This window comes from Typopeltis vanoorti, chromosome 10 (assembly GCF_054136105.1).
Source record: "Typopeltis vanoorti isolate ZY-2024b chromosome 10, IOZ_Tvanoo_1.0, whole genome shotgun sequence".
NCBI classification, from domain to species: Eukaryota; Metazoa; Arthropoda; class Arachnida; order Uropygi; family Thelyphonidae; genus Typopeltis; species Typopeltis vanoorti.
The window spans coordinates 57,155,658-57,180,110 of record NC_143558.1 but is presented as its reverse complement, the minus strand read 5'-3'; the positions used below and the strand labels follow the sequence as shown (position 1 = coordinate 57,180,110).

Below are 24,453 nucleotides of genomic sequence, written 5' to 3'. Positions count from 1 at the left end.
ATTATGCCACATCCTAAATATGGAAATGTGTTACTTGTTCTAGTTTGGTTTTCAATTACTGTTTTTGTTCGTATCGAATATTTACCCCAGAATTCCATAATTTTTGGTTTTCTCTAATGAGATTCGTAATTATATTCACTAGTTAATTACTATAAACAGTGAACGGATCTCTGTAGCTCTTGACTTTTGTATAATTATTTGATCATCTACAAAAAAATATTTTGTTTACTACAGATTTCTACTTACTTATTAGACTTACAAATATATTGAATTAGGTAGGAGAAATGCTACATTCTTGTCAGACTCCCTGATTAGTTTCTGTTTCTTCTTCTATATATTCGTTGCTATTTATGATTGCAGATGTATTATTAATTTGCTTATATTTATCCATTCTTCATTTATGTCAGAAGAAACAGGAATTCCAGATGAATACTGAGTAAATTGGTTTTATATAGATTCCTAATACTATCTTCCTGAAGCAGGCAAATTGTTTTTCTTTTCTTTAAATTCTCGTGATTTCAATTTGTCAAGTATATTTATGGATATCTTTTTTTTTCCTAAAAAAATGTAGTTTGCGATTTTTAATTCATAAAACGATGAAAAATCTCTCAATTTGTTTCCAATTTCATTTAAATGTTGTTCTCCATACCTACCTACAACCTGTGGTATACGTCGGTTCCCTTCTCTAGCATAGTCTCCTGCAATTATTAAATAGTCACTTTTATTAGTTTCATCAGCTTTTCTGTCATTGTAAAATATTTCACTTTTCTGGAGCATGTATTACTGTTAGGTAGCCTCTTTCAAATTTCAGTCTCGTAGTCTGAAGCTTGCTCTTTTATTCTGTTCCACCCCACATAAATATAAATTTTACATAATCTGCCATTTCGAGGGCTCCTTAATTAGTTTCAGTTAATACTATATTTATCCTTTTTTTTTTTCCTTTCGGCGTTTGCTGAGTTCTCTTTCTTTTTTGTTTCGCTTCCAGTAAATTTGTCCTGCTTTTCCTTTTGAAATCTAAGCTGGGGAATTTCTTCTTACAAATGTTGCAGTGAAATGCCTTAATAAGATTACTTATAACGATAGAAACCTATAGCATTTGTTATGAAAACTTTTGGAGACTTAACATGCTTGAGTAATAAATTACTCAATAATTATTATGAAACAAATTATTATTATTCCTGATACCTCCAAGGAGTCCGAGGACTCATCGCGGGAGGACAACTACAACTGTCTCAACCACTACACCGAACATCTCCATCTATCGCCCACCTACAACTAGTATTTTTTTTGTCTGTAAATTGCGTGTGTTCTGAAGGGCCGATTTGTCCCTACGGGGTAAAAAACCTGAGTTTCCGGGAGAAAAAACCCTGCTACCTCCGTATGAGATCGGCTAACTCACCTTCGATTGAAATCGTCCAGATAAAGATTCCTCCCGTCGCGACGAGAATCGAACTTAGGCCTATTCCAATCGAAGGGCGCAATGTACCGTCATTCTTCCAATTGCGCTACAGAGGCGCTTAATTATTATTACTAATAATTTTAATTAAAATAAACTGAGTTTACTTGAAGTTTTGGTTCTTGATCTGTAGGTCAAAATGCAAAGTAACTCAATGCATTTTAATTAAACTGATTACTCAGACAGGACAGTGGTCTCCATAATCTGTATATTTTAATTCTAAATCAGATGGACTTTATAAATACTAATATGACATAGTAAAAAGAGTTACTAAAACAGCCTATGACAAACAATAAGAGAAATGCTTTTTCTGTGTTTAATGTTTTCTTTTTCAACTTAAAAAATAAAATACTTTTTTAAAAAAAATGAGTTATCGCTGTGAGCGAATGCATGAATAAAACTGTGATGAGAATGACCAGATAATAATGAAAGACTCAATATGCTTATGTGGAGTCCTTCACAAGATAAAACGTAAAAAGAATTGGGGGAAAACACGTGGTGAGTGTTATGGCAGAGATACAAGGAAAGAGTAAACAGAAAGAGCCAAAAGGAGAATTATATGGAGACTTCATAAGAGGAATGCATCAAAGCATAATGAAATCTTCCTTGGATTACGGAATGTTTAGCGATGCTAGTAGGCTGTAAAGAGGGAAAGTGAAATAGATGATTATTTTGTCAGGTGACAAGTAGGGGTATGAAAGAGTGCTGGTAAAAGCAAATAAGAATTTAGGGAGAAAAGTTTTAAGTCTTTTGCTGTGCTATGATATACGCGAGTCGAGAAGGGACCTGATTGTGAATGAGTTGATGTAGGGATTGTGGAGGTGGAGAGTTTGATGGATGAAAGGACTTATAAGGCCAGTGGTTTGCATTTGAATGAATTTGGAATTGGTTGTCTTGAGAAAGTATTGTTCAATGAGAGTTCAGAAGTACAGTCAGGGAACAATTTCTAGATGATGGGGAACACGTGAGAGAAAAAGTGTATGTGTGGGCATCCTTGAAGCAAATGATTGAGAAAATGGTAAAATAATTCTGAATATACCTCCTCCACAGGTCTGAAATTGAGTGAGAGAGTCAACACAAAATGCAAAGGAGGTAAATAGATTATTAATAGTAATGCCAAAAAAACATCCAGAATAAAAGGGAGGAATTTTTGGCAGTGGTTATTTTAACTGAGCATTAGTGAAACTTGGTTGACAGAGGATGATACAGTTATTAGAATACAATGCATAGTGTATATCTTCAGAGAGGGAACAGGGTGGGGAAGAGATTGCTAATTATTAGGGAAAATACCATCCAGGTGGAGATACTGCATGCAATGATGCAATGTGACAATAGAGGTATGCTTATATTGCAGAACTTTAATGCAAATATGATCGTGGGATGTGATATCAGAGGCGCTTAATTATTATTACTAATAGTTTTAATTAAAATAAACTGAGTTTACTTGAAGTTTTGGTTCTTGATCTGTAGGTCAAAATGCGAAGTAACTCAATGCATTTTAATTAAACTTAATTAAACTCTGACATTCTCATATCAGACTGTTATGAGAATGTGCAGCTCTTCTAACCAAGTTGTTTGTCTCAGTTCTGGGAAAGTACCAAGGGATTGGAGATAACAAAATAGTTCTGTTGCGTAAAGCAGAGCTTCTCAAACTGTGGGCCATGGTCCCCTTGGGGACCGTAAGTATTGTTGAGGGGGCTGTGAAATAATGAAAACAAATTTAAAATGTTTAGACTAATTTTTTTTTTATCTTAAAAGAAACGTATTTAATTTTTATTATTTGTTCTTATATTTTAATGGAAAAAAGTGCACATTGGTGTTGGTTCACAATTTCGGCGCTTAATGAATATTAGTAAATATAAGCTTATTCATATAGGTTTCATTTCAAAGGTATTGATAAGAAGCGCAAAAAAGATTACAAATGCAAAATCTTGAATATAAATACAATAAATATTATAATATATGTCTGTATTAATTTTTTTTTCTATGGGACTGTGAAATATTTTAATTTTTCCATAGGAGGCCCCTGGCATCCATAAGTTTGGGAAGCACTGGTGTAAAGGGTACTCTAAGGCAAGTAGCAAATTATATATGAATCAGCATCTTGGGAGTGGGTTCAGATATAAAAGTTGGTAGAAGGCAGACTTCAGGAATATGATACTTCTATAGAGTACATAATGGTTTTGTGCAGGGATAAATCTCGTCTTAGTAATTCTTTATTTATTTATTTATATATATATACACACACACACACAGTATATGTATAATAAACTATGCTTAATTAGATAAAGAAAATAGCTACACAACAAAACTGATATAATTTGCAAAGACATTCAACATGATACACGTGAAACTGTTACATAAAGTGGAGCAAATGGAGACAAATATAAACCAGGTGATTTGGTTGAACAGCCATCAAAGAATAGTATATAGGGAATTGAATCCAACAGAGGGGAGGGGGAAAGTGACTGGTGGTGAAGCACAGTACTCTGTACTTGGGTGGCCAGTTTAATTTGTACATCAAAGATATACCAAATGTTTAACAGGAACTATTCAGTTGTTTGCCAATAATGCAATCTAAGGACAACAGTCAATGAAGGGGATATAGAAATCCTGCAGGATAACTTAAATTGAGTATAGAATAGATTTTTTTATTTTACTCAGAGGATAGTGAATGGAATGAGTTACCAAGAGGCAACTGAATGCCTTCTTGGTGAATAAGTGGATGCAGAAGTATGATGGTTATTGTATGAATCAAGATTTTAAAAAAATAACTGAATTTACACAAATGTTTATTCAGAAAATGATTAAGTTATGCACTTTTTTGAAAATGCATGTTGCATAAGAATCTGTATTTGCTATGTACACTTTTTTTTTTTTTTAACTGAAAGTACCTATTTCTATATAATCTTGTGAAAATTTCTATGACACTAGCTCTGCTGAAAAGAATCTGTTATTGGTTTGATTCTTGTATCTGACCAGAAGGTTTGTAGGCTTTTTTTTTGTCTTCTCAGCCACTTCTTAGTAAATCTCTGGTGCAAATAACAGGTTAAAAACCAGAGTTTATGGGAAGATTAAATTATCTTGGAAAAACCAACCACAAAAATCATATTTATTTCACATAATAAATATGAAATAGGATTAAGACACAAAATGGCAGCAGTTGTCACTCGTAAGTCCTCAGATTTCTGTAGAAATGAACTCAATTGATAAAGGATGGAAGCTAACTACCTACCAATTTCCGAAAGTTAGGCTTGCTTTCTTTGGGGAGTGAAAAGCCATTAGAGAATCTATTTATATCAATAAATTATGTTGGATATATTAGTATTTATGAACTTGTTCAGTCTATGTAAATTTGATTTGCAGGGAAAACAAAGAGATGAAAGGAAAACAAGCAAAAGTATCAGTGGAAACAGCAAGAGAAGTGGCCAGTGACAAGACACTGAGGAATAAAGCAGACAGAGAAAGGTAAGACAACCAGAAATGTAGAATAAAAGTCAGAAAAGTTTAAATCCAAGTGTTAAGTTTTTTTATTAGGAGACAAAATTGTTGCAAGTAATTTTTATTAGGTCAAAAGGAGTTTCCAGGCCATTAATGTAGATGGAAATTATATCTGCCACTTAAAGTAAAAGAAAGCAAAAAAAGTTCCCTTCCCTTACATTATTCAAAAATAAAATAAAATTTACTGAATTTTTGTTGGAGTTAGTGATATTGTTTCATAATGTGATATTTAATAAATTTATTTACTCAGTGCTATGTGGGCACTGCTCAAAGAATATTTAAATAGTAGCATGTATTTTGAAGGTTAGGTAGATGTAAAATTGATGAATGGGGGGAGATTAAGGAAGATTGAGAATGCAGCAGGATTATGGGGATAGTAAGATCCAATAATCAGTTACATGAGAAGTATAAAGATCAGGTTAGGAAGGTAACTGAAAAAAAAAAAATATATATATATAAAAAAATCAAGAAAAAAAGGCAGAATTCTTTCGATATGTTGCCTGTGTGAGGACTATTTGCTTGGAAGGTAGTATTTGAATGGGTTGACCCAGGTGGGTGCAAGTGCATTGTCAGTGAATGAGTCGAAGCAGAAGTGTGAATAATGGTTATTATGGACTTCCTACGACTCTGAATCCATGGAGATGTCTGAGAAAATCTAGATATTTGAACAGATAGTGGGCTCCTAATTCAGTGTTAAATAGCATGGAAATTTGGTTAAAAAGATTTTGAAAGTTGGAAGGCAAGGTTGAGATACTGTATAACTAGTAAGGATACATTCAAGAAAGTGGAAAAGATAAGGTTCCTGAGATAATCATAAACAGGAATCATCATCATCAAATTCCTGCCATGTACCCTCAAGGGGTGTACAGGATATGATAGTACTACATGAAAAAAAACTACATCATTACTAACTTGCTATCTACAATTTTCCTCCAAATCGGTCTGTTACTTGTCAAGACTCCAACATTATCAGATCTTATATTTCTATTGTCTAAGGCACTTGGTACCGTATCAATCCACCTATATCTTGGTCTTCCTCTGGGTCGTTTTGCTGCCAACCTGGCAGAGAACATTTGTTTTGCTAATCTTTCCTCGCCCATTCTGTTTAAGTGACCATACCACCTGAGATTAGCTCTGCTAACGCATTCCTGGATGCTGACAATGTCAAGTTCTTTCCTAATATCCTCATTTTTAATATGATATTGCCATTGATGCCATCTGTTCACGCCTATAATCTTTCTCAGGACCCTCATATCTGCGGTCTCTAGTCTTTGGTCAAGTGTTTTACTTCTGACCCAGCTCTCAGATCCATAAGTTAAAACTAGTTTGAACACTGTCTTGTATACAGCTAATTTAGTGTTCCGACTTAATTCAGAGTTAAACAGGAACCTGATGTTAATATATAAATTGTGGCAATAATGGGTAGGACACTGACATGTAGAAATAAAGGTTGTAGTTGTACTGTATAAGTCCTTGATCATGCCACTGGATATTTGAAGAGAGATGGGAAGAATTTATCATATTGACAAAAATACAAGAAATTAAATGGCAAAATTATATACAGATTAACAGCTCAGTTAACCAATTAATGGCATTATTTGAGAATAAGTGCAAGTTTCTTCAAGGTCTCCAAGAAAGTGTGTATGGGGGGCAGGGGTGTGCCAGTAGTGTCCGGTAGTGTGCAAACCTTTATTTGGCGCCCTATACTCCCCCCCCCCCCAATAAAAAAAAATCACTTTATAAAAATGTATCAGTGAGTAAAAATGAAATACGAAATATATTAATTATAAGTTTATTGAACAAAAAGCAGAAATTACAAAAAAAAAAGTATAAAAAACAATAAACATACAATAACAAAAATAATTTGGAAAAAAATAAATAATAGTAACATATTAAACATTATTGGGTAAAGAAATAGGTAAATATTTAAACAGAAAGAAAAATCACTTAGTGAATTGAATTTTTCTAGTTTTCATTAATGAAAATTCTCTAATTATATCAAGTTGATCCAAAATATCTGACTATTGATATAATGGCAAGATTTGAAAGTCTGTCTTGTAACATTGTGGAGAACAAGTAGTTTTTAATAATTTTATGTTTAGAAAAGGACCGTTCCGCAGTTGCTACAGATACCGGTATTGACAAAAGAATCTGAAGAAACCGTGATTAAGTCGTTTGAATAAATATACTGAATTATCTGATATATATCATTTTTAAAATTAGAAATAAATGGCTGACAGTGTAAAATTTCTATGCATAAATCATCTGCATCAATGTCTGAATGATTCTCGTGTGTTAATTTTTCTCGTAACTTTTTATAAAGATAATAAATATTCTTGTTTTATGAAGTACTTAACAAATACAAAAACTTGAATTAATGCATATGTTCTTTTAATAAAGTAAATCTTTCCTGCAAAGATTGTAATGTTTGATCTATTATGCAGAGACATTAAATTACTTTAAATGAAATTTTAGGATCTACTATATTTTCATGTTCATAATCAAATTGTGTTTTTTTTTTTTTTTACGTCGCCTTAGTGGTCTACTACTACAAAATACAGATTCTGCATCAAATTTTGCTGCAATTAATTTTGAGCTTTCTACAATTTCTTTGAAAGTTTCATCAGAAATATAATCATTTAAAAATTGATTTAGATCATTCAATGCATCTAAAGCAAATTGGAGATTCATAGATGAAGACTGCAATAATTTGCTGACAAAATTCACTAATACCATACTAAATCTTTAGCGCCTTCACTATCCTGGCGCCTGTATGCGTCGCACATACGGCCGGCGCAATCATCAGTGATATAAAAGGGGGTGACTGGGCAGAGCAGCCTTGTCCGGTCCTAAATCATAAGAGGACAAGGAGGGTTGACAGTTGGGTTTGTGACCAGTTACTTGTGATTTGTAGTTCATTCCATCTCCTTCACCAGTCCCGGAGGCCATCATTTGGTATTTCCACAAGCCAGATGGGATATCTTGATGTATGGGAAGATTGATGTTATTTCTTTGATGGTAATCTCTTCTGAAACATGGAGGAGTGACATGGGAAAGAACAGGCAACCATGGAAGAGTAGACCTTAAGGAACCAGAGATGGTGCTATCTGCCAACTAGAGTTCATGTAGTGGCTTCAGCTCCAAATTGGTGAGCAGTATTCTGCCACCAGAAAGCAAGCCAAGGCTGCTAAGAGTCAAAGCAGTACAAACCCCAAGCTGTGAGCTTATGATGTTCTTGGCAGATAAGGTTTTTTATGTTTTCTGTGTTCTAAGGCTGCAATTAAGTGTGATGCCAAGGTAGCAAGAACAAGGATTGCTTTCATGGTTGTTTAGTTGGAAAGCTGAAATAACAGTTTTGCTGGAGTTAGGAGATAGTCCCCAGGTTTCAAAGCAGTTTTACAACGAGCTTAGATCGTTGCTCAGTGGTTTCTCAAGGCCCAGGAAAGTTTATTGGAGTGAGGAACAAATGTTATCAGAATAGATAAATATTTGACTGGGTGTTGGAGGGACGTCACTTGTGTACAGGTGTAGTTGTTAATCAGCTTCGACATTGTCTCCCTCTTCACCAACATTCCCCATAAAGAAACAATAGAATTACTAACTCAAAAATTTCTGTCTGATATAGTTGAATTGTTCAAGTTTGTTATTGCATCAGGTTACTTCACCTGGAAAGGTCAAATTTACAAGCAAGAGGAAGGAACAGCAATGGGATCTCCTTTATCACCAAACCTAGCAAATTTGTTTCTAGAACACTTTGAGGAAAAAATATTCACTTTTGAACCCAAACCAAAAATTTGGCTAAGATATGTCGATGACGTATTTGCAGTATGGAATCATCCCGAACCTGAATTACAACTGTTTCTAGATAAAATTAACCTTCTTCATCATCGCATCAACTTTACGTTAGAAAAAGAATCTCCACAGGGTCTCTCTTTTTTGGATTTACACATCAAAAGAAAAGAAGACGGTTCCATCGCCACTTCCGTCTTTTGCAAGCCTACATTCTCAAGTCGCTACATTCACAATTCTTCTGCTCATCATCCATCTCAGAAATCTGGCATTATTAAATCACTAGTTTCCAGAGCACACAAATTCTGCTCCTCTGAAGAATCTTTAAACCAGGAATTAGAAGTTATCAAAAATACAGCCATCTTAAATGGATATAATCCCAAAACAACTCAAAAAATCATCAGTCACTTCTGCATACATCAAACCAGACAGGAAGAAGTGCATAGGATTCCCATACCTTACGTTAAAGGCATCTCAGAACGTCTTTCTAAAATTATGAATACAATTTTGCCACTACTTACAAACCTATCAACCAAATTTACAACTTATTACCTTCTCCTAAGGACAAATTCTCACCCTTGATGTTACCTGGTGTTTATGAGATTCCATGCTCATGCAAATTATCTTACTTTGGACAGACAGGTAGGTCTGTTCAGAAACGCATCTCGGAACATCAAGACCACATTCGTCTTCTTAAACCGCAGAAATCTGGCCTCTCTCAACACGGAATTGAAAATCCAAACCATAGGATCCATTGGGAAAAGGCTAAACTTTTACATAGATCTATATTTAAACATGAACGTTTATACAAAGAAAGTTCTGAAGCCCTACTACACAGACCAAACCTAAACCGCAATGACGTTCTTACTATTCCTAAAGTATGGGAAATTATCATACAAAACTGTGTTAAATAATTAACGTTTTCTTTTTTTTTTTTTTTTGTACTACTTTAGCACGTTATGCACGTTTTCATGAGATTCTATTGTAATCATGCACCCTAACTGTATGTTATTCCTAATTTATGTTTAAATACTGTACCGATGATGTCCTAAGATACTTAGGATGAAATATTTACAATTAAATAATTTTCACTGTGGTTTATACGTGTGTTTCTTCTAATTAATTAAAGACTTAACTATTCTGTCTCCGGTTGGTGACAGTGATCAATCATGCAGTACGCACTTGGGAGTACTGCATGATCAGGAAAGGTTAGATGCTGAGCTACAAAGCAGAAAATTATAACCAACTGAGGGTATGCTGAGTTCAGTGCAATGGTATGGTTACTGGATAGGAATAATCAGAGATATGAACATCTACTGCATGCAGTTTCACACTTGTGTGCCCCTTTTAAACCTATTTCTATAAATTGTACCCCTTGTTTTTAAAATAGCTGTTTTTAAATACTGATACTTTTGTTCAGTGCCTATCTTAATGAAAAATAGTTTAATTTACTTTATATTTAAACCAAACCTAGTTCAAAAAAAAAAAACCAGACTAAAAGTATACAATACATTAGCCCTACCAGTCTTAATGTATGGAAGCGAAATCTGGACAATAAAACAAAATGACAAACAAAGATTAACAACAGCAGTAATGAAGTTTATGAGAAAAACTGCAAAGTATACCCTATTTGATCACAAAAGAAATGAAGAAAGAATTAAACTGAGAACCAGTAATAGAAAAAATTAAAAAATATAAACATAAATGGATGGAATACGTTCAAAGAATGAAAACAGAAAGATTACCAAAACAAGCCTTCAAGTACAAGCCATTAAGAAAAAGAAAACCAGGACGTCCTCTTAAACGATTCAACGATGACTTCTAAGGCCGCAACAGGCCATGCTAGGCCTAAATCCTTGATATGCATGATGATGATGACTGGATAGGAAGCATTTAAAAAAATACATAAATAATGCAATATCAAAATGTGTCTCAAGAGTTTGAAGAATAACGAGGGTAGGATTCAAATGGATATGTAATCTTATCAAGCAAGAGATATTTAAGAAAAGGATGGTGAGGAAGGAATGTCGTGTGCATAAGGATGATGTCCTTTATGAAAATTATAAGCAGCAGGCCAGAAGAGTCAACTGTTGTATGAAAAGAAACTGGCAAGTTAAAGATACCCCCAAACGGTTCTATTGATATGATGTAAGTAAAAGAATATCTCTACTGAATGCAGATGCAGAAGAGGCTGTTCACCCATTTTGCTAAAAACTATCAACCTGGTGTATGCAACATTGAGCTCACTGCTACCTCTTCACTGGAAGAAAAAATTCAGGTGTATGAGGAGGAGGTATTAGAACTGTTGCACAAACTGAATAAGAATTCAGCAATAGGGAGATGATAGGATATCAGCATGGTGCTAAAAGAGTGTTCAGCTGAAATGATTATTCCTTTAACCAGGTTATATAATTTGAGTTTCAGAACAGGTAAGATTCTGCAGCTGTGGAAAGAATGTATGGTAATCTCATTGCACAAGGGAAAGTACGTAAAGACTGATGTATCGAACTATTGGACCAATCAGTATCTCAGGAATGGTGATGAAGGTTTTGGAAAAGTTGGTTAGGACTCGCATTCTATAATAATGTTACCATTGAGCTTGACAAGGGGAATGGATACACCATGATGCTTTTGGATTTTGCTAAGGCTTTTGATAGAATACAGCATGGAAGACTGTTGCATATGGGATTTGGATTATAAACTATTAGCATGGATAAGAGGATGGTATATGGTGGATGTGAGTCTCAAAATTTAAGATAGCCAGTGGTGTACCACAAAGATCAGTGCTTGGTCCACTATTATTCAATCTGTACATTAATGACATTGAGAAGGATTTAAAATGTGACATACAGTTATTTGCTAATTATGCAAAGATAGGTATGGTAATCAGGAATGCAACTGATATGCAGTATTTGCAGAACGATTTGAATAAGCTGGAATCGTGGGCATGGGAAAATGGATATCAGTTCAATATCAGGAAAGGTAAAGTCACTTTGGCATGATTAGATATCCAATGTCATATTATGTCGATAGGATTATGTAAGAACAGTGGTTCCCAACCTTTTTCCATTTGTGTGCCCCTTTTAAACCTATTTCTATAAATTGTATCCCTTGTTTTTAAAATAGCTGTTTTTAAATACTGATACTTTTGTTCAGTGCCTATCTTAATGAAAAATAGTTTAATTTACTTGTTTTTCTGCCATTACTAATTATTTTTCGTGTACTCCTGAACAGCCCCCAGCATATAAGAAGTTGAAGTTCAGGGGCCATGTGGCAAAGATTGCAAATACAACTCAAAAATAATTGTAATGATGAAACGAACTTTCACATATAAGGATGTCATTTTGCCCTTTAAACGGCTTTGATAAGACCACACTTGGACTATTGTGTGCAGGTCTGGTCTCTTGGCTTCTGTTGTGATTTTGATACAGTGAAGAAAGTGCAAAGGAGAGGGTTAAAAATTATATCAGGATTGTGGAATACTAATTATGAAGACATTGAGAATTTGTCGACTGCAGACACTAACAAATAGGAGAAAGAGGGATGATATGATCGAGCCTTACAAACTTCTGGAAGGTTCATACAGGATTTCAGTTGAATGGAATTTTTTATTTTATGGGATGTGGGGAAAGGACAAGAAGAAGAGATGCCTGCTATTTTTCTCTCCTAGAGGTGATCGCCAATGGATGTGTGTGCAAGCAGTGTGAATGAAATAAAGAAAAAGTATGATAGCTGGTGTGTGTAGTATGTGACTAAGGGCTAAAATTACTAGAACTATATCTTTATATAAATTACTATTTTCATGGAATGCTCTCATTCATAGTTTTCTTAATGATAGCAGGAAATGTTTAATCAGTTAAATATTTAAAAAAACATTACTGTTGAAAGGATTGCTTTATATAACCTACTAATCAGTCCTTAAAGAATTTCCTCCAAAATTCTATTCTGATTTTAACACCTCTAACACTATATACTCTGTTAACATTTTGTAAGGAGAAGCCATTTATTTCAAAATCAGTCTTAAAAGCCATTTGGCAAACTTCCATGGATCTCCATAACAAAGGATGAGAACTGATGGCTTGGAACTTTGATTTTCCATAGGTTCTTAATATGGATTTGTTTTCTCCCTCAAAATGCTGGTATAAAGAAGCATCATATTTGGAACTCACCAAATAAGTGTGTGTCAGTAAGCATATGTACAATTATGTACTGTGGAGGTATATTTAGCTCTCTTGCTCCAGAGCTGTTATAGTTAAAAAATAAATTATTCAGTGGCTGGTTTCAAATGTATTGATCATAACCACTTTGTATCATGAGTTTCTTACCAAAGTAGGGTAACTGAATTTACACTGAATAATTCACAGCAATTTACTTCTGAGGGGTACATAGTGAAGAACTTATAGAGACAAAAACACGTTGGAGTTATTACTTATAATTAAGAAAATAATACACAATGTTTCGACCTTTGTATTGAGGGGGGTTTAATTGTTCACCTTAGCCTGACATCTGGCAGAAAAAAAAATAATAAAAATATATGCAAAATTAAATTTTTTTTTATACATATCAGTATAATATATAGATGATTGGGACAAGTGATTACAATGGAACTACAATGAACTATTAGGGTTTTCTTCTGTTTGGAGTTGTTGTGGATGCTCTGCCTTTCTAGTTGATTCTGTAGGCACCTACTCCCTACACTGCACCAAAACCTGGTTTGAAAGAAAATTCAAAGAAGGCTGTGAGATGCCGAAACATCATCCAAATCTAAACAAGAATGATGGAGGACCAATCTTCAACCCATATAGCATCTAGAACAAAACATTAATAATACATTAAACCTTAATAGTTTAATGTAGTTTTGCTATAATTTTTTCCCCAATCTTCTATTATTATACCAATATGTATAAAAAGTTTATTTTGTCAATTAATTTTTAATTTAGTATATATTGTATTTAGTAATATTTTTATTCCACCAGAGCATATGTACAATTATGTACTGTGGAGGTACATTTAGCTCTCTTGCTCCAGAGCTGTTATAGTTGAATGTGGTAACCTCAAAAATAAATTATTCAGGTCAGGCTAGGGTAAACAATTAAAGCATTTAGATTTATCTTACTTTTGGGTAGTGTCCTGTACATATGTGTTCCTGATGATGACCTTAAAACAGAGGTCGAAATGTACTTTAATTAAGAAAATAATATGAAAGTAATTATTCCAACACGTTTTTCACTACGAATTTTAAGGTTACACGACTGACCACTGTGTAACCTTAAGAAAAGTAGCTCTTAAGAAAAAGAGCTAAATGTTCTTCCACCGTTATACACAAGCTAAGAATTATAACAAACTTTCACTTCTTTGCTTCCTTTATGTTTTATAACTAACATACAAAATAACTAATTTGTTTCTCTTTTGTCAGGAGGCTACGAGAAAAAAACAGCAACAATACAAAGAAGTTCATTGAAGAACGAAAAAGTGCCGCCCATAAACAAGCCAAAGAGAGAGAAAGAATAAAGAAGATTCATGAGAAGCAGATTCAAGATCTAGCAAAAGACACAGAAAATGTACTTTTTTTTTTCATTTATTCTGGACAAAATTCCTTAATATATATTTAAATAGCCAAGTGATCTTATCTGCTAACAAATACTGTGACACAACCTCCTCCATAAAGTAGGCAACAACTGCAAGATCGTTATGGCTCTCAAAGACACAATTTAAAGCATATTGAGTTCACAGAGGCCACCTTGTGCTAGAAAGATGGTAGCACTATAAATGAAATCATAATGTGAATGAAGGGGGAAGGAAGAAACAGCCATCCTTGTAGAAATCACATGAGGGATATGCAATAAAGCAGGATGGCTGCTACATAACAACCATAGTAGAAAGTCCTGACAACCTGTTACCCAAAACAATGGTAGCAGAGTAATGTGGAGTGCAAAGTTATGCTGTGCTGTGTATGCATATGGACTTACTTGAACATGGAGTATATTCACAGAATGCTTTCAAGAAGACTGCTACCTTTCTGCCCATAGTATGGCTTATCATAAGTCTATTTTATCTGCACTGTTAATTCTCTGCAGGAGGGACAGAATGGGCATTGCAATAAAACTATAACCAATTATATCCAGATTAATTCAGCTAAGCCAGCCAGTGAACCAGCTATTACTCTGAGAAATGAGTAACATAAGATGCCAAAGTCTACATACATACATGTTTACAGGACTGAATATATGTTTCAGTCCTGTAAATAATTTTCAAAAGCAAAATGGCTTTTGAAAATTATTTACTTCTGCTATTAAAACTATACTGTTTCTGTTAGTGTCTCAATATATGCTGAAGAATAGGATCTAGAGTCCAGTGAAAAACTGTAGCATGCTCCAAGTTTCAGAGATGAGGGGTTAATAAGTTCTAGATATTTATTGGTGATCAAAAAAGGCAAAAGATGGGGGTGTGATCAATAAACAAGGATATGGCTTTCGTAATTTTTTTTAGTCGATATTAACATAACAATTATCAACTTTCAAAATCCCTCTGGGAAAAATGTACCAGTCCCACTTCTTTCCCAATTTTGGAAACTCCTTATGAATCATCACCTTTAACTCCTTTGTCATTCTCCACCATCTTGAAAAATTGGTTCCCTTTTAAGAACTTGAGTTTAAAAAATGAACAGTAGTTGCAGTTTCTCCAGTTATCAGGTAGTGGCCTTCTTCTAATGATTTCATATTATCTACCTAACTTAGCAACATAAAATTCTTTGAGTCACTTGAGGTGCAAATTCATAATGTACAACTTACTCCATATTGAAGAACATAACTACATATATATATTTTAGTTAAATTATTGAAGAAACTGGCAATGATTTTCAGTACAATGACTGCATGTTTCCATTTGTTACAATACTTATCATAAAACTGTTGTCATGAGTAGTCTGAGTTTCTTTTTCAATCTAATATGTGACTTCCCAGAAGTGACCTTTACAATATATTCCACTACCTGCCTTGTGTTTAAATTTTCAGTTAACATCTCCTGAGATTACAAAATGAAGTGTAAGTCTATGGCTACCTTCCTAAATATCACCTTCAGTTTACTTAAACAGCTGGCAGTACTGAAGCTTCATCAATGCAATTGATTAGACATTACTGGACAGGGATCAATAGTCACTGCTTTTAAAGCAGAATATCACTCAAAAAATTTTGATAGAACCACTTTTTTAAATTATATAAAATCATTTCATGATAAAAATTGTAAAATGCTGCTCTACAAAAATATTCATTTTTTAAATTTGCAGAGAAATAACATGCTTTTGCTAAAACCATTAACTCATTTACCAGGGAACAAACTAGTGAATATATTAACTCTCACAATGTAAGCAGCTATATACCCCCTCTCTCCATTTTACATTGTGCATGGCATATTGAAAACAATCCCACATTTAATGAATAAGCCTCATAATCACATTATGCAAACAATAATACATTCAATAATTTATCACACAACAGATACATGACACTTCATTAACTAACAGTTGAATTTCACTTCTAGTACCCCCCCCCCAAAAAAAAAACATGAACAGTCATAAGTTCATTGTTTTACACAGCAAAAAGCTCGCTCAACTACATATGAAAACATTACCCAGTTTCTTCAAATGAACTTTTTTTAAAAAAAAAATAACAAATATACTTTTATCACTGCAAATATTGAACTATTCTGATGTATGTTTCAAAAAGGAGATCAATATAGAATTTAGTTATGATCCATAAAAACTGTGGTTTAATATGAAAGATTCCAGAATAAAACAATTTGGCTCAGCAAATTCTAATCTAATAGCAATCTTATATACCAAGTATCATTAAATTCCAAACAATTTGGAATTATCATTTAAAGTTGATAGTTGGTTTCTGTTGAGAAACATTCAATTATAGCCAAAAAAAAAAATTATTACACTGGATTAACAAGACTTTCTAACTATGGTATTAAAATATTCAGAACTGATTCTATGTGGTTTAAGGCATACTTAAAAAAGCTGACATTCTGTGAGGAGAAGGGAGTTCTATTTTTTATTTTTACAAGTGTATCAAATAAGCCCTGGGCAAGTTAAATCATAAAAATTGTCACTTAAAAAGTATTTGCAAAATTAATACATCAAAAGTCATACTTCATGTATATTATTAAGGGTAGAAAATGTTTAAAATACAGACCTGGAACAATGAAATGCTAGTATAATGTAACACAGTGTTGGTTTTTTCAGTGATATCATAGCAATGCATTATAGGAAGGGTCACTACCCAGACCAGTTTCGACCTTCGTTGAGGTTTCTTCAGTGGGTGCCAGACCAAGAGGTGATACCAAGGTTGAAGCAATGTAGAACTCTATTTCCATATGCCAGTTGCCAAAAGGTGTCACACTTTATTATTAAATTACTCTGGATTAGAGAAAGATGTTGGAAGTTTTTTCACTTGGTTAAACTATAAATTATATATTTAGTTTAATCCTTTATCCAAGTGTAAGCAACCAAAGTTTGTGCCTGAAGTATCTTCAGAACTGGGGCAACTCGTGGCAAAGGCAGACTAAGTTCTCATCACTTAGTATCTCCCATAATGCAAAGCACATCTCTTTGCAGATATGTATAATGCTATGCATTATGGGAAGGATCACTACCCAGACCGGTTTCGACCTTTATTGAGGTCTCTAGGTCTCTTCAGTTGGCAACTGGCATACGGAAATATGAGATATGAGATCTCCATTATTTCAACCTTAGTATACCTCTGGATCTGGCTCCCACTGAAGAGACCTTAATAAAGGTCGAAACCAGTCTGGGATTATACATATCTGCAAAGAGATGTGCTTTGCATTATGGGAGATACTAAGGAAAGTGATGAGAACTCAGTCCTCCTTTGCCAAGTTGCCCAGTCCTGAAGATACTTCAGGTGCAAACTTTATTTGCTTACACTTGGATAAAGGATTAAACTAAATATATAATTTATGCTCATAGCAACAAATAAAATAAGTATTTCATTCCTTATTTCACTCCTGTGTGCATCTTCATATCTTACTGAAGAAAGTACCAGTGGTGTTTCTTCCTACTAGAATTCATTGTTTCTGGTTTCATTGCACAATCATGATGTTCTGGTGGGACTCACCACACTAGGGTTTTCTGGAAAAAAGTCCAAATTTGAATGAGTATCATACTGTGATACTTTGTTGGAAGCAGAAAATCATGGAGCTAGTTAATCAAGTAGCTCCATGATTTTCAGGAATATCACATTTTCCTCAACAAATAAAACTCTAAATGGTTATCAGGTTTATAGTTAGGTGACTCCTTTCAAATTCCTCATATTTTAATAACTTAAGTTTGCCTTCTGAAATTTTTGGAAATCATGCATTTAGGTACTAGAATATAGGTTTATTTTTGTCCATCATGAGACTCAATTTCATATGCAATGGTGTCATTTTCTTAGAGTAAACCAATGGGCTTTTCCTCATCTTCTCTTTTCCTGGTGCAGAATTTTTTACTCATTTTCTTGATAATGTTATGTGGTTGCATTGCTGTCCCATAAGTACAAAGCACCATGCTTTGTAAATCCTCTTTGCATATATAATGTTCATTTAAATCAGAAGTATTCCACTGGCAATCATTGTACTTTATTACTTACATCAACTTGGATATATTTGTGAAGTTCTCTTGTACTACATGTGTAAAAAAGATGGAGGGTTTCTTTTTACTATTATGTAACAAGACTGCTTTTCAAGCTTCTTTTGGCAGAGTTTACAAATAAGCAACTAATCTTTCAGCTCTTTAATTTCCTTTCTCTAAAAAACTATCTTTGTCACAATATCAAATTCATTCTTTATCTCAAAATAAGAATGTAGGATTTTTCAATTCATAAAAATGAAAAATTTCTGTTTCTGGAGCACTGAAATTATAGTTTAGATAAATCTCTAACAAGATCTCTTGAGTTCCTCTGCTCAATCAGATGAGGTTTGTTGATAACATTATACTTTTATTTAATGACAATGATGATTTTCTTTTCACACAAGAAGAATACTTGTCAGCACTACAGTATTTCATGATAATATAAAGGAGAAGGTGTTGAAAAACCTGAAGAATAAGCACTGGTCTTATGGTAGATTCTAAATATAGATATATCGAATGCTTGCTTTTTATAGGAAATCCAAATACACTAGTTAAACAGAAGTAACAATCTGTTGCATTATCTTTGGTTCTCTTCAGATCACTAGTAGTCCAAATATCAGACTGGTCCCAGAAACCCTTCAGAATTAACTTTAGATGTATAGCAAATGACAAATATCCCTATTTTTATCTTGATTCTCTGTTTCATACCTAGAGAGATGAAAGTATGCAATCTTTACTGTGCAAGTGCTGTTGCAAAAGACAGTTAAGACTATTTAAAATGTTTGTATTACCAATTAATTCATGATAATGTATACATTGAAAAAAAATTGACAAATTAGATGATCCGAATCACATGCTATCTAAAAAAAAAAGTTTCAATTTGTTGACTAGTGTTATCATTTTAAATCATCTAGCCAATAAAAATGGAATTATGCCCCCCCCCCTCCCAATTACAACCACTCTTGACCCTAGAATGAATTTAGTATGAAAATTACAGAAATTCAACTTACAAATGTGATCAAATAAACATTAGACTAACAGGTGCTTATAATTGTTTACATAAAATATTTGAAATTTTTTAGAGTTGAATTTGATTTGCGAGAGATTTCCATTGATTTCATTAGAACTATCACAATATATGTGACAAATTTATGTTACTCTACCAAGTTGACATTTTTGGAAAAATCTGAGTGTCAAAGTTATAGAATGAAGAATGTCGATATATATTTGGCTTATAGTTTTGATGCAGTTCCCTTCCCCCCCCCCTTTGTATTCCTGTAAATGGTTCAAAGGGCAATGTAACTTTGAACAGCTCAGCAAGTTTTCAAAGGATTCCAAATATCAAATTTTGAACCTATCCAAGCAGTATCCCACAATAACTAGCATAAGAAGATGGAGAGATAAAATCTAATAAGTGCTAATGCATTTTGCAAAATGTGCCTAAAATCATTAATAAAACTACTGATACAACAAAATTCAGTTATGATTTCAAAATGCAGTAGGGCATGTACTGAAGTCACAAAAATAGAATAAATTGTCACCTAGAAGATGTGGAAACTAGACAGCAAAGGGGTGGATGTAAAATTGCCTATTAACTAAATATCACGTATAAAAGAGCATTAACAGCTTGTGGGTCATAAGGCTTACTGTCTTTAGGCCAGTATCATTAGCAGCAGTCAAGTAACTACTGTTAATGCTATTATGATTTCAAGAAAGATGTGTACAGTTGATGCATAGCGGAAATGTTATTGGAATCATGCTCGTATGGTAGTGGTGACAGATGAATTAGGATGCAGATTAGTGTGTGGTTTTTTTGATATTCAAACATGGAAAACCATGCCGTGATGGTGGGGAATGGATGGCAAAAGTAAATGTTTTCCTTGGAATGAGAGTGCATGTGATATTAAATTCAGGCAACACATCAAAGATGATGAAAATAATGCAGAGCACTGCACCAACAGTAAAAGAGTACTGACAAATAGACAAGTGATTATTTTATTATAGAGCTTTGATAAGACTGTACCTAGAGCCATTAAGTTTAGATTTTGAAGATGAATATGGAGAACCATAAAAGGTTTGAGACAGGTCATGGAACTAATAAAGATCCATAACATGTTGATTTAAGAGAAAGTTGGAAGAAATTAGTCTGCTGGATAGTAGGCAAAACAAAAGGCTACTTTTGAAAATTATACAAAAGACACAGTAAAGAAGTTTTTTTTTCTTTTTAAAAAATTGGAGAGTGTCAAGTAATTGAGCACACAGACTATGAATGAATTTAAGGTAAGGTATAGCATGCATTGTTAAGCAGTTGCTGTTTTATGACTGTAGTTTGGAGTTATAATCAAAGCAACTGAAATAAAGAACACAGTATATTATGTCCATAAATTGCTTGTTCTTCTGCCAGTCTGCTTGATGAAAAATCCAAGTTACCAGCAATAAAACACCCTGCCACTTCCTGGAGGTAGTAAGTAATACTTTTGCAGTGTCATAGTTATTTATTCAAATTATCTTTTCTAATAGAAGATAAAAGTAATTTACTTACATGCGCTTTCCTTCACAACATTAATGCTTTTTTTTTTTTTCCTTCCAGGCTCTGGAGATGTATAAAAATGCTGAAACAGAATACAAGTTAGCAGCAAAACTGGAATGTTTTATATAACTTCTCTGTACAGAAAAATGCCACTGCATATTCTTTTTCTCATCTTCTTTCTAAGAATACTGATTCCAAGAACTACAATTTGGAATGTGAACTTGCTACACAATATCTCCAAGACCACCCAAGCAAAGAAAAGCAATTAGTTGATTATTTATTTATATAAAATGAAAGAAGCTGATTACATCCTAAGCAGAATGTTACCAGCATGGGTACTTAACAAAAATGTTTCATTAACTCTTGGGATAATGAATTTTGGAAGCAAAAAAAAATATATATATATAAAAAGAGGAGATGTTTTATAGCATCTGCTTAACATTAGTGAGACTTCCAAGTTGAAAGTGAAATGGAGTCGCTAAATGCAAAGCCCCAAGTGAGTGCTACATTTACTCTAGTCAGCTAAATGCAAATCATCCATCTAGTCATCAGCCATTAAAATATGCACCAAGCACACATTTTGCACCAGGTTTGGACTATTTAAAAAATAATCCATGAGTAGCCACAATTCAAGTGTTTTCTGCACTGCTACAGCAACATTTGGCCTTACCATGAACTTAAGCTTTTTACTGGAGGTATATAATTTATTTTTTGCTGTCCACTGAACATCATTTGAATTTGTTTACCTTCAAAGTGATATTATCAAAACTTCATCTTTTAAAAAGAACTGGCTTCTTTTAATTTTATGTATCATGATTCTTTGTCTGTGTTTATCCTAACATTAATAGTACAAAATTTTTACATTTAATACATCATTGCTTTTATTGCTTGTTCTCAAAGAGAATCCTTGCACTTGAAACTATGCCATTAGAAAGTAGTATGCAGAAAAAGATTAATTACCACCTTGAGGAAGAGAATCCAGGAAATTTGTTCTGATGTACAGAATTTAGCACACTGTAGATTCTTCAGAATTGAACTCATTTTAAAATATCTTAATTTAAATTTTGGTAAACCAAAAATCTAATGTTGTTTTGCAATCTGTACATAGTTTGGCAGCTGAAACATGTGGCCACTTACCCCAATGAAAGAATATAAAATGAATTATCAATTGTTCAATGGCAAATATTCATTAGTTTGATATTTAAATAAGGACATATGTAAAATTTACATTAGTGAATGTGATAACATCTACAATGACAGAAATAATATTTACAGCTATCCACCTGATCAAATCATACCTGTATATAGAGTACACCAGTTAGCTATGTCACATAAGTTCAGCAAAGATATAGCAAGGAAAACTTTTTCACCATGAAACTGTACAAGCAAATTTCTCAGCACAGGCATGGTTTGATGAAACTATTACAACGAAAATTATAACAACACGTCCATAAATGTTTTCAGACATCTATCAACAGACCACCCCTATCACAATTGAAAGAGGTGACAGAGGTTTTATCAGTTCCTCTCTTTGCATTTCATGTAATCACCTCAATGTTTTCATTGTACAATGCAATCTGATAAACAAGGACTTATCAGCAAAAAAAAGTTACATATTTTAAAATGCTTCATATTAGAGCAATTTTTAAAAACAAAAATTTAGAAGGTTGTCATGGAAAATGAATATATACATGTTACTTTTTCCTTCAGAGGTGTATATAAGGTACTTGCAAAATATGAAACATTCTCACCTTTCGACTAATGTTTCTAATATAGGTTAATATTTTCAAATCATATCAGAAATATTTAAAAAAATAAAAATTTTAAATTTCCCCAAGCCCAAAATTAAAGTTACACTTTAGGTGTGGATTCATTTTTTAAGCGTATACAAATTATGAAAAGCAAAATGACAATAAAACTTACATTGAGCATAGAATACTTTTAATGCTAATATGGTTGAAATGTTTTCCTTTTTTTGTATGTATGTATTCCATCCTAAATATATATTCTATATATGTATGATAGATAATGGAAGGCTCACATATCACTAATAATGTCTCTAAATATCAATTACATGAGAGGAATTTAAGGTACTATCTTAAAATATTTCGAGTTTTAAAGATGCAAGAGTGATATCTTTTTTCTTGGCGAGCTATTATCCTACTAGGAAATAATTTTACGCTTCACAAGGGCATTCGTTTTCAAAATATGTTTTAATATTCATGATTTCCCTCTATATTTGCTTTAATTCTAAAAATTTCCTATTGTTAATTGCCTTTTTTTTTAATGTTTGAAAACATGGCCGAGTATACTGTGCTATGCAGGCATTAAATGAACCATTAATGGTTGAGGATCACAAATTCTGAACATACCTTGTATTATTCTATATTGTGTTTTTTCATGTGTTTTACAAACTTTTTATATTATCTGCTTTATATCACAGCTCAGAAAACATCATTCTAAAGCTACAAACTTGTACAGAATAGTATGTTCAACATACTTATCAATGTAGTGACTTTCTAATTAAATTTAGAATATAAACAATTTGTTATAATGTTTGATATTTTCGCTACTTTGTGATAATGAATTTAAAAGATGCAAAAAACTTTAACATATTTATTTGAATGTTCTACTAATTTCTACTAAGTACTGTAAGTTGGATACTGATTGTACACTATTTTTTTGCCTCATTCCTCAAAAAATATATACAATTTGGCAGAACTTAGAAATGCACATCTGGACTCCTTCAAACACACCTGGTTCATCTTCTTATTTGAGTAAAAATGGAACGTTATTATTAAACACAGAAGTGTGCTACCATTTATATTATCGACATCCAAGCCAATATTTTCTAGCTGACTGCATTTTATACTTTTGTTATTTTTAGTATGAAATAAAATGTATATTTATTCTTAATATGCAAACTTTTTAATATAGTCATTAAACAAAATTATTAATCAGTAAAAACATGCAAGCAACGTTTGGGATTCAGATTAATAGAGATTTTGAAAAAAATAATTTTAAAGTTGTTTTATTTAGGAGTTGAACTCACCTGCTCTAATATGCATGCACATCCACTAGTTTGTGATAAGAACACTTTAGACCACTGGAAGTGCCAAAATATAAAATACCAATATTTTTCTGTCTTAAACTATTTGTGTAGGACATTTTGCAACTTGAGTTTAAATTGTATATTTCTGTCTGGAATCAATAAAGTATATTTCCTATAATTGTATTGTGTTAGTCTGTTTTATCCATTTTGCAATAAAGTTTTATACTAATTTAAGATCTTTAAAAAATGGTATAATATAATCAAAAGCATTCTGAAGAATAGCAGTTAGTACAAATAAAAATTGAACTTTTTTTTCATTTATAATTGAATTAAGAAATTTACATGCCAAATACTGAAATTTAGAGGCATACAGACATTGCTAGAGTACCCATAACCAGTTGTGAAAAACCCTTTGCCAACATACAAAAGCCATTTGGTATTTGGCTCCACTTCTATAAAGCAATGGTTCAACAACTCAGTTGACAGCTTTTATA

General features: G+C 33.0%; 1 protein-coding gene across 1 annotated transcript in view; it reads left to right on the top strand.

Moving 5' to 3' along the window:
• The window catches only part of norpA (no receptor potential A), a 160,693-nt gene extending 136,556 nt beyond the window's left edge, over positions 1 to 24,137 (top strand). Inside the window, exons 28-30 of the mRNA XM_090399628.1 lie at positions 4,823 to 4,924; positions 14,163 to 14,307; positions 20,968 to 24,137. Of these exons, the coding sequence (XP_090255754.1) occupies positions 4,823 to 4,924; positions 14,163 to 14,307; positions 20,968 to 21,036 (316 nt within the window). The 3' untranslated portion in view covers positions 21,037 to 24,137. The remainder of the gene's footprint in view (positions 1 to 4,822; positions 4,925 to 14,162; positions 14,308 to 20,967) is intronic.
• Positions 24,138 to 24,453: the final 316 nt, after the last annotated feature.